General features: G+C 29.7%; 1 protein-coding gene across 3 annotated transcripts in view; it reads left to right on the top strand.

The window, feature by feature from the left end:
* LOC134685383 (A disintegrin and metalloproteinase with thrombospondin motifs 9-like) overlaps positions 1-11899 on the top strand; it is a 108766-nt gene extending 96867 nt beyond the window's left edge. For all 3 annotated transcript variants that reach the window (XM_063545099.1, XM_063545109.1, XM_063545116.1), the window contains 12 exons: positions 1645-1809; positions 2603-2776; positions 4812-4982; positions 6051-6239; positions 7401-7536; positions 7935-8026; positions 8384-8478; positions 8739-8881; positions 9470-9564; positions 9950-10054; positions 10548-10648; positions 11228-11899. In XM_063545099.1, coding sequence (XP_063401169.1) covers positions 1645-1809; positions 2603-2776; positions 4812-4982; positions 6051-6239; positions 7401-7536; positions 7935-8026; positions 8384-8478; positions 8739-8881; positions 9470-9564; positions 9950-10054; positions 10548-10640 — 1458 coding nt within the window. In that variant the 3' untranslated portion in view covers positions 10641-10648; positions 11228-11899. The remainder of the gene's footprint in view (positions 1-1644; positions 1810-2602; positions 2777-4811; positions 4983-6050; positions 6240-7400; positions 7537-7934; positions 8027-8383; positions 8479-8738; positions 8882-9469; positions 9565-9949; positions 10055-10547; positions 10649-11227) is intronic.
* Positions 11900-12136: the final 237 nt, after the last annotated feature.

The following is a 12136-nucleotide window of genomic DNA, read 5'->3' as shown; positions in this document are numbered from 1 at the left end:
CCCAGCTTCCTTTAGTTTCGCTTCCTTACACACCAGACAAAGAAGTCACCTGCTTGAGGTGTGTTTTTGCAATATTCTCTACAAAAAAACAATCAATTTGTGTAAGAATAAATGATTTGAATCATACAATGTCTGGAAACATGGGATTGGTGACCAGTTGTTTTATGAAAATTGCATGCAAAATATAATCTGGAAAGTGGCATTCAAAGATTGTACTTGCTGTACCTGTTGTTTACTTACCTGATAGAATTCTTTAATAAGTTCAGTATGCAGTAACCTTTATAATGTTATTGACTGGATTTGAGAACAATAGATGATGCCAAAGAAACTATTCTGTTACTTGTTTTCATTATACAGTATGCTGTAAGATAGAAACAGCTTTTTAGTATAAAGTTTACCCAATTAAACACAAAGATGTAGTCAGCAGATCGCTGCTGAATCCGAAGTTCCAAAAGTTACCTGACAAACTTGGAAATTATTTATTGAAAATAGCTAATTAGTCTTCTTTATAAACACAACTATTAAAGAAAATGTTATGAAAAATAACATAAGAATTATACTATAAGTGTCTATTAGAATTTTTTTTCCCCTTTATATTCATCATATTTGGTCAAATAAGTATTTTTCTGCAAAGGCATTGTTATAGACAAATCATTATAAATCACAGGCTTCATGATGTTCACAATGAAATCATTTGAGTGTTGTGAAACATATTACTACAGTCATATTAACTGACCATCATATCATGATGATTTTTGCTGGACAATACTACCAGAGGTTGGCATCCTATCATTGAGATTGACCTCCTATATATGATCAGATCATTGATAACAATGATAGGACTTCAAAGGGGAGACTACTGATATCTGCCAAAACATGTGATTATTTGTTTGTTGTATGATAGAGAGAACAAGTATAGGTGTTAAGCTGAAGAGTGTTTGTTTCTTTGTGGTCATCCTCTATTGTCAGAAATAGATTATTCTGGCAGATAATATGCAACTCAGCAATTTATTATCAATTTGGATTAGTTCAGATGTGTTTTATTTAGGAGGAAGCTTGATATAGATTCTGATTATCAATGTTTTCCCACAATTATAACCTTAAAATATAATAATTGTAAAATCAATAGAACAAAAATATAAAACATTAAGTTATTTTATATTTATAAATATGACTATTTAATACATTAAAAGTGTTTTAAAACTTGCTAACAATAATTACATGTATCATGAATTTACCTTTGCAAATTCAGTTTTCCAGTTATGTTTCAACCAAGCTGGAAAACATAATTATGAAGTTAAAGTCTAGGTTGACTTTGATAAGTTCATGTATCCATACAATACAATAAGTCCCTAAATTTTAGGTAATTTGTGTTTTGATCTACCTGCTTGATTGTTATGTACAAATGCATGTGGGGTTTCCTTTTATTTAGTGTGATAACCTACAAATTAAAATTTTGCTGTCCAGTCAGATTCTAAATTACAGATTTGTTTTGGCAGTTTCTAAACTACTAATATTGGTATATGTGCAAAGAATGTGTCCATTAGTTGAAAGGTACAGTCTAGTATTATAATTTTGTTAACAACACTATACCAAAATATCCTGGGATGAATCTTACTAATCTTTTTTTTTGTTTTTTTGCAGTGTTCAGTAAGTTGTGGAAGAGGCCATCATCAAAGGGAGATAACTTGTATAGATGATGAAGGCAATCATCATCCAGACACGGAATGTCATGGCACAAAACCTAGAGAATCACAATACTGTCACATGGGTAGATGTCCAAGATGGTACGGTGACAAATGGAGCAAGGTATGTTGAGAAGCATTAATATAGGATTTTATGCATGTTCACATGCCTTTCCTCAAATCTGTTACCTCAATTTACCAGATTAAAGAAGTTTTCGTTGAATCTTGACTTTGTGATAAATTTGTTTTTTAATTTAAATTTTTATTTAAATATGTGAAAAAGAGATCTAGGAAATTAATTAAATATAAATCCATATAGACCAGCCTGAAACTGTTTGCATAATATTATTCATTTGGGTTTAATATAATACTAGTATTGACAAACAGGCTCTTTTTTGGTTATAGATAGCTGTTATATTCTCCAAGATTTTATCATTTGATTAAAAGTTCCTACTGTGATCATCCAGGATAATGATGAAAGACTATTTTTTAAACCATCTTAATCTGTAAAGGAGTTCTTTAGGGTATTAAAAAGTAAATTATAATTTGACCTGTATAATGGTTGTGATTTGGATGGAGAGTTGTCTCATTGGCACTCATACCACATCTTCTTATATCTAATTATAGATCATTTATAATGAAGTGTTTTTAAATTTAGTTTGTTCATTTTAAATGTTCTAAAATTTCCTTTGAAATGTTTATTAATTATTTAATATCATTTTGATTTACATAGAATAGTTTGAGATAAAATTGAGAATGGAAATGGGGAATGTGTCAAAGAGACAACAACCTGACGATAGAAAAAACAACAGCAGAAGGTCACCAATAGGTCTGCAATGTAGAAACTCCCGAATGTTTTTATAGTAGGATTTAATAGTATATTTGTCTCAGTCATAACATCTTCCATACTATTTCAGTGTTCAGTTAGTTGTGGAGAAGGCATCAGAGTAAGAAACATCACTTGTAAAGTTAAAAGATACCAGACAGTCGATCCTAAACTATGTGAGGGAAAAAGGAAACCAAGAGTTCTTAGAACATGTCAGAGGAAAACCTGTTCCAACTATTACTGGAAAACAGATAACTGGTCACAGGTAATTGGAAAATTATAGATTTATTTTAAGAAATAACCTGTTTACCCTTAATAATGGGGACCAGCTAAACCAAAGATTGTAATATACATGTAACATGATGTTTTCTGTATATACGTGAATATTGGAAACCTTACAGAAATGGTTCATACACAGATTGATCTACATTTTGACCCTTATAATATACTAGGTTTTTCTAAGAGTGCTCCTATACCATGATAGATAAACAATGATGAATCTTTTCCATACGTTTTATGTCATACTGTTCATAGGTCCACCCAAGATATGAAGTCATACTTTTTGTTTTCAAAGGACTTGGTTAAAAGGGTATCAGTCCACTTTACATATCATTTTTTCTGACGTTAGTACAAAATTCCACTTACGAAGTGATATATCAGTAGTCAAGATGTGCTATCTGAGTACTTGACCTTCAACAATTCATCTTGACCTTCTTATCCTAATTTTTGATAGATTGTAAAATGGGAGGCTTGTATTCATTTATCATTATAACATTTACTTCCTATTTCATATCTCCTATACAAATCAATAATCATAAAAATTCTTGCTTAATTCAATGAATTCTAAATGGTCAAACTAAAAAGGGTTTTTAATTTAAAATAAGAAAATTGCTATTTAAGCTCAATGAAATGTCATACATGTGTTGATTAAAACATTTAAGTTGAACTTTAATCTTGAGTTAAGCCTTTGAAGATTAAGCCATTAAGAGCTTGTTTTCATAGACATATGTAAAAAGTGTGCCACCCAACAAGACATAATACAAAAATCTATCATTTAAATTGGTTACTGTGTCAGTAGTTAATAAAGATTTAACATTAAAAAAAGTTAGTATGCCAGGCAAATGTCCATCACAGACGGGTCCTAAATCATGCTGAACAATCAAGGTAACTTAAGCTCTAATTATCATATACTGACAGTGGAAATTGTTTAGAAGAAATAAAATCATCTGCCTTTAATATAGATAAGCCTTGTAATGACAGTTTCAGGGAATCATATCTACATGAAGTTTATGTAACTTCAACATTCATTTTGACAGCATTAGGTGGCTTGTTTATAGCAGAAGTATAAACACAAAGATATTGAGTTTACAAACATTGAAATTCCTCTTGGTTTTATGTAGGTAATAAACTAAACTGAAAACTTATGATATAGAGGAGAAATATATCATATTTTTTTAATGTTTGGTTACTACATGAAATATATTGCTGTCCGTGAAATAGATATCTTTATATAATTACATGTCTGGACTTCAGATCGGTCTGTAATTATCAAGGTCTGATGACTACTTTAACGTCATCAAAGATCTGACCAAAAAAAAGATTTACACAAGTTTTTAATCGGTCATATTTCTCACTATTTACTTTGATTTGGTTAAAAGTGCGAAGACTAAATCCTTTTTAACACTCACAAGTAGAATTTATAACATAAATTACAATATTGTCCACAATTTTTCATAGATCAAAACACAACATCTTAGTTTTAAGATTAAAAAGTATTATATAGGTATTATTTAGGTATCTTTTAAAGCAGTGTAAGTAAAGATTGTCACTAGGGAAAGTTTGAAGAAATAAAGTTAATTGGAAACTAAACTATTAGATGAACAATGATTTTCATATATATTTATTAAGTTTATTCTTTTTTAAGGTAGTATGAAATGGCTTAACCCATTTATATAATGTACTAAAAGGTGTTTGTACTGCTAAATGACCAGTATAAGTTCATTTTTTATGTGTTTTTGGCTATTTTTCTGTAGAAAAAACAAAAACATACTCAATAAGATATCTTTTTAATTAACTTGGAAAGACTGCATTTAACTTTAATTGACTTACTGCCTCTTTTCTTATAAAAAGTTAATATATATATCATGTTTTTGTCTCGTTTGTTCCTTCAAAATTTATAAAATTTCCCAGATTACTTATAAAATTACTAAAAAATGATTTTATTACAAATAGCCTCAGAAGTTATAAATCTCCATTACTTGTATTACCATAACAAATCAGATATTTTTGTATCTTTTTAGTGTTCTCAGACCTGTGGTTTTGGTATGAAAACCCGGAGAGTGAAATGTGTGAGACGTGATGGCTACCATGTTCCTGACAATCGATGTAATAGAGATAAAAAACCGAAAGTCAAGAGACGTTGTAGTGAATTTCCATGTCCTTATTTCTGGAACACCTCACCTTGGACTTCGGTAAGTAATTTTTTTTTTTACAGTCATTTCCATTTCAAAAGCGTGATACAGCAATGATTGTATTATATCCTTCTCCAGGAGTCCCTTCTCAGAATGTATTATAACTTTTTAGAATATTTGCTATATATATATGCCATTGCCTTTTTTCTATCCAAATTATTTTTGTGTTTCCCATAGAAAATCTGGGACATTGCAAGGAGTAGGGATTACTTTGTGAGCTTTGCCCAAGTACCTCTAGTTTCACTAATGAGTGGCTTATTTTATATAAAAAAAAACAATTGCATGTACACGTTAAAGAAGAAGACACTTTTATTTACATTTTATGCATGAATAATTAGTGAATTTTCTGTAAAAGTCCAGATCTAGTCAACTACATGTCATGTACACTGATGATTTTTAAAGTCGTTTCCATAATTAGGTCACTTTGATTGACATCTGATTCCTGCATAACAATTAAGTAATTGAAATAATATCTTGTAATTGGACTTATTGAGTAATAATTTACATGTAGTTCCATATATATAATTTGTCACCATGATGTTTATTTGACCCAGCAGTGGTTTGAGTTAATAGGGTCAACTTGAAGTAATAATCCATGATTTTACTATCTGTAGTTGAAGACTTCCTATTTTGGTACCACATTAAAATGATTCACATAACTTCAGTGATTATCTCCCCCTTCAAACATAACACTCACAGGTATCACGCAAGAGCAAATGTACCACAAATATTTTCTGACATTTTAATTTAATAATATAATTAATTATTGAATAAACTGTGGGATAAATATAATTTGTTTTTATACATTTATATAAATCTGTATCTAAAAAACAGGATTTCAATGATTACCAACTGAAAAAAGTGAGCATATAACTTTTTTGTGTGAATACAAGCATGAGTATCCTCATTTTTTTTCATTTCAATATATTTACTCATAGTTCTATTATTAATCTTATTGGACCTCTTCATTTGCTTTGATTAGGCGATATATTTACTAGGGTCTATCTACAGTCAACCTTATATAAGTAAAAAGGGCAACAGTCATTAGTGATATTTTTTTTTTTACAGTGTGATAAAACTTGTGATGAAGGTGCCCAACAAAGACAGGTAGTTTGTCAGGCTGTGACTAAAGAAGGTTGGATATTGCCAGGAGAAGTACCGTATGGCTGTCGAAAGGAGGAAGAGCCACCACGAGTCCAAACATGTAACTTAGGCAATTGTGATGGTTATCGTTGGGTTGTAGGAGCATGGGGAAAGGTGAGTTCGCTTAAAAAAGTCTTATCTTGTAATTCTAAGCAGGAGCTGATAATATGAAATTACAATCAATTGCTTATGCAAGATACAGAACTAACAATTTTGAGGATAAGATGAGAAGTTTAGTTTTCAGATTGTTCTTGAAATGTATAAGACAAACCTTTCATAAATGATAGCACATATGTAGAAATGTAGAAATTCCTTGTAGAAATGCTGAAAACCAACTAACTTTTTTGAATGCCATCTTTCAGAAGATTATTATTTTTGTTATAGAATTAATATTAGTCTATTAGCAACTTCATTGTAAGTATGAATAGAATATTTACAATGGAAGGGAGATAACTGTATGTTGAATTTAGTTTTAGTTTAGATATTAGCAGATATTAGATCAGCAATTTAAAACAGTAATCATTGCCACAAGCCATTTTATTAACTTTTGATTTGTTAAACTTGTGTCTTTAAATCTTATTAAAATGTGGTTTTTAAAAGGTTACATTTTTGGCACCTTTAGTTGTTAAGTCATTAAGAAATACATAAAAAGATCAAAGATTATTCGGCAGATTATTGGTAATGATTACATTGTCTCAGTTAAATCAGCAATGTGCTGGATTTGCTAGTCTTTTTAGTGTTAATGAGCTTAATTATAAATAAGCTTAAGTGATAGGTTACTTAAAGGGTGAATTTAATTTTGTTCAGCCCATATTATTTTAATATTTATAATACATAGAAATTTACAGGACTGTTGTTTGTAAACAAAATGTAGTTTCTAATGTGAAAATATTCTTAATTAATCGGCTTTATTTTAGAATACCAATATTTGATATAACACGAGTTACCACTGGATAACTTTTCTGAAATAAAATGGGAAAACAATTTAACTGCTACTTAATAATGACATTGGATTGTCAACATAAATTGATCCAGCCATGTTGAAAAGGGGTTCCAAGTTTTAAACCAACGGAACACTCCCCTGGATCAGCTAACGTGAATGATAACTTATTTAAAATTGTAATTGATTATCAATACTGATTGATAAGCAGATTTCATCTTTAAATATTTGTCGGTTCCCCATTATATTTTTATTCGATGAATATGTCTATGTTTATAACCTTCGTAAAATGTACGACACATTATAAGAATGAAAACATGAATTGTTTATTGCAGTGTTCCTCACGATGTGGATGGGGTAAAGAAATGAGATTAGTTATATGTGTTGATAAACAAGGAAGAAGAAGGTCAAGAAAACGATGTCGTAGAGATCTAAAACCTGAATCAAGACAAGATTGTTACAGTGGGCCATGTATGTATAACTTGTCTCAAATCATGGCAACCAATAAAAACATGCCTTAAAATGTTGAGTTCTTTTCTGGAACATATATAGATAGAAGTTTTCATATAAAAAAATCCTTTAATTTACTTAGATGCAAGCCCTCGTTATGATGGCAGGTAAAATGTTTTTTATTTTTCTCTAACATTTTAAAATAGGGAGGTCATGATTTTAATAATATGTATTTGAAAAAAGAACTAAAATATTTAGGGTAATAGGAAATTAAAATATTAGGGACCAAGATAAGGATTAGGGGCAAGACAAGTAACATTAAACATGTATTTTCTTTAAGTTTACATATGTTGGTTACAACTTTTTAAATATGTTTATGCAGACTTGTGTTTATAGTATGATGATAATAAAATTTTCAGGTTATGCTAAGTCCTGTTTAGAGTTGAAAGATAAGACATCAATAAGACATGATGATATGTACAGTATATTGGTGAAAGGGAGAATTTTACAGGTAACACTTTCTAGATCTTTTATTCTTTTCACTGAACAGTAGAAAAAACATTTAAATTTTGAAATTATATCAATTTAATCCTGTGTCTTTTTGGTAGCAAGCTCTATAAAGGATTTCATACAAATTGATATCTTATAAGAAATTGTTTAAAAAAAAAATCAGCTGAAGCTTGTCATAACAAGCACATTGTATTCATTTCTGCATGTTATCGTCCTGAATATGCCTGTCATGCTTAGCTGCTATCATTCAGTTAATGAATCATATCTTTTAAAAATGTATCTCTTTAAATTTGTGGGGGTGATGCACTTTTAACTTATGTTAGGACAAAGAGGGATAACTCAGTAATTTATTTTGCAGGTATTCTGTAAAAATATGAAAAGCAATAAACCTGAAGAGTATATCACATTACCTGCTGGGGGTGGTGATAACTATGCTGAAATTTATGACATGAGGTAAGATTTTGTTGGGTAGTCAAAGTTGTTCTGGTAAGGTGCTTTTAAAATTATTCTATTATATTAATTTAAATACAAAAGCTTTCTTTTTTGTCATAATACAAATGTACATATTTCCTTCAAACATTTTCAAAGATTACTATTCACTATTTCTTGATTTAGGATAGTACACAGACAGGCAGGTGGGTATTTTTTTGTTTTGATGTTCAAGTTATCTTAAGTTTAAAAGATGATACTCTAAGTTCTTTTTAAATTTCCAGGTTGAAAAGAGCTAGGTCATGTCCAAATAATGGATCAAGAATTGAAAATGATAGTTCCAAATTCCGTACTTCACCTTACCGATTAGCAGGATATACATCATACACTAAACTTCGCCTAGATCTCAAGACAATGATAGTCAACAGTAAGTACCAACATAACTATCACATCTCAAGACAATGATAGTCAACAGTAAGTACCAACATAGCTATCACAATATAAAATCAACTACTCAGTAAAGGTCAAAATAAATAAAACTGAAAAGGAACATGAATTTGGATACTCAGGTGTAGAAATTGTCATTGACTCATGACTAGACCTTTATAAAGATGGCAGATTTTGTGACTGGACTCTCTTACAAGTTTACCTGATTTACAATTTCGAAACAAATGTCATTATATACACTAAACATCTGTCTTCAAAAGTGATTTTTGTATGATTTATATGTATATGTGTAATTCTGGAGTGACTATGGAATAACTGAGATGGTAAGTTATAAAATATCCTGTTCACTGTAAAATGGGTTTGATCAATAATACTTGACCTGAATATCTTGACTCGTACATTCATTTTTTTCTTTCTTTATTTCATACACTTAAAATATACATTGTACCGGGTATTTCATTTACAAAAATGGAACTTATATTATAGATATTTTTTTAAATGTGAACATATTTACTAGTTATCTTAAAGAAAATTTGAACTTTATATCTAATAACATTGTGTATTGCAGCCACAGATACTTCATTTGCCACATCCCATAGTGGAAAATACATTCCTTTTGCATCTGCTGGTGACTGTTATAGTGCCAAGAATCATTGCCCTCAGGTAAATACACATTCATTGAAGATTGGCAAAACTTTTTTAATTTAAAATTCATTTATACTAATCAATATTACTGAAACAAATACTGTTCTCCATCAATAAGTTTCAAATTTCTACTTCACTTAGATGAATCTTTGAAACAACATCTAGTTTCTTAAATTTAAACCTAATCTACGTAATAAAACCTCATAGAAATTAATTTCGTCCTTTTGTGCTCTTTTGTTTCTGTGACACTTCAAAAGTACCATTGGTTACAGAGGAGAAAAATTCAAAAAATAAATGATAAGAGAACAGCAATAAAACTCTTTGTTGAGGAAATGGTTGAAGCATAATCATGTGACATATTATTAACAAGTACATGTGTAACACCAAAGTTTTATCATTTCAGGGTCGATTCAGTATCAACTTATCTGGCACTGGTTTGCTAGTGTCTAAAAATACCACATGGAATTCATATGGAAAACGTACCTCAAAATCTATACAAATACTCAATGTAAGTATAGGGCATAAGTATATGAGCAGGGAATAAACATCAGAACTAGATTAAAAATTAGTTCTCATATTTTAACTTATTTAATCAAATCACAGTAATCCACAATGGATTATGCTCTAAAAGAAAACATCGGAATAATGATATGCACATTGAAACAAGGTAGACTATGTTGAAACATACTAAATTTCCAACTTGGAAATTGTAACTTAATCCTACTATTTGAAATTTTAACCATTCTGTTTTGTGTCAGTGTTTCTTTTGCTTAATAACGCGCGAGTCCCAAACTGTTAATGACAGAGAAGATATTAAAAAACCAACAAAATGCTGGTGTCTGGTTTTAAATTACAAACATTACACACAAAATAAAAATAGTCAGAAACTATATGCTATAAAAACAACATAATAAATTGAGTTAAATGTATTTAATCATTTGTAAATGGATTATTTGAAATTGTTAAATGAGTATACTAAAAAAGATGCATTACTTTTGTAGGATAGAGAAGTTGTGCAAGGTGTTTGTGGTGGACATTGTGGTACATGCTCACCAGACGTAAGCTTTGGTCTTCAGTTAGATGTACGACATTGATGATGGAGGTAAGAGGACTCTTTCAGTAATCCTGCTTCTGTATTATTATTTATCTATCAACAATTAGAAAAAACACTTTTTATGAAAATAAAGTTGGAAAAATTAGTTCCCTTCAAATTGAAAAAAAAGTTTGCATTTGTGTTACCTGAGATAAAAATTCTTCAATAGTAAAACAAAAAATTAGGAGCTTTTTTAAAATGTGAGTTTAGAGTGTTAAAAAACTTGCACAAGAATAAATTTTTCTTTATGTTTCTTATGGATACCAGTATAGAGATCTTTATTTCATGTTTGTTCGAACCACACTTGTGATGGTGCACTCAAATCTGATCTTAATTGACAGTTTTCCTACCAACGGTCTTGGTTTTCTTGGGGCACTCCAGCTTTCTTCACCAATACAAACTTACTGCCATGAAATAGCACAACAGTGTTGAAAGTAGCGTTAATCACCAATCAATCTATTACTCCTTATGAATTTCAATGCAAGCCACTGTTGTCTAGTATTTCTCAAGGAATTATAACTTAATGGTTTATAAAACAATTAAGCATTTAACTTGTAATTTTATTAAAACAATTCATTTCTATTTTAGGATTTTAGAAGATGATACACATTCAGCAATACTCATGGAAGAATTCTCACTCCACGACGTGTACATATCTCATTTCTCATGTATATATTTCCATTCTAATATTTATATAACAGTATCACTGCTATAAACTTTTTCCGTCCAAAGGAAGAAATCTCAGAAAACCAGTCTGATACTTGGTGTACAAATACTTAGTTATCAATGGAATGGGTTGCTGGCAGTGCAAACAGTCCTCAAATGTTATTGGACTTTGTGGAGTTTTTGTCAAGGTCATTGAATATATCTTTAGGATATATCTTGAGAATGAAAATACATTGACAGGAAAGTTGTAGTAAAAACTATTCTAATTTATAGAGCAGTAAAAGGACTTAAAATTGAAAAAAGTGCAATTTTGTACATTGCTGTCTTTCAGAGGATGATTTGTTTGAGGAACAAAGACGTTATTATTTATAGAAGCAGTGTAATGATGAAATCCACAGATATTGAAATGGTGCTATATAACAAACATTGATATTATTTAAATTTTGTAATTGAAATGTCTTTTATATTTATTATAAATTTGTTTTGAGTCTGTATTTTATTTTGTATATTTTTATGGCCCATTATTGTAACTTTTTCATTTTTCATCTTGTTTTGTATTTCACCAGAAAAAAGTATGCAATTATACAAAAAGTTTTGACGAAACATTATTAGTAGTCATCAGTCATCGGTTTTATCAAAAATATATTTGTTAGTTTTTTGTTTAGACCACTCATCTGAAATTTGTTTTAGCTATAAGGTTTTTTTATACGTTTAAATTTGAAATGAAATAGAAAAATGTTAGGTTTTTTAAGGATTGTTAGAGACAGAGCAGCCATTTTTTTTTAATTTCATACCAAAAAACCTTGATAAAATATTTGAGCATATGTCTTT

The sequence above is a fragment of the Mytilus trossulus genome, chromosome 1, assembly GCF_036588685.1.
Source record: "Mytilus trossulus isolate FHL-02 chromosome 1, PNRI_Mtr1.1.1.hap1, whole genome shotgun sequence".
NCBI lineage: Eukaryota > Metazoa > Mollusca > Bivalvia > Mytilida > Mytilidae > Mytilus > Mytilus trossulus.
The sequence above is the reverse complement of the archived record's forward strand: the minus strand, read 5'-3'. Positions and strand labels throughout refer to the sequence as shown.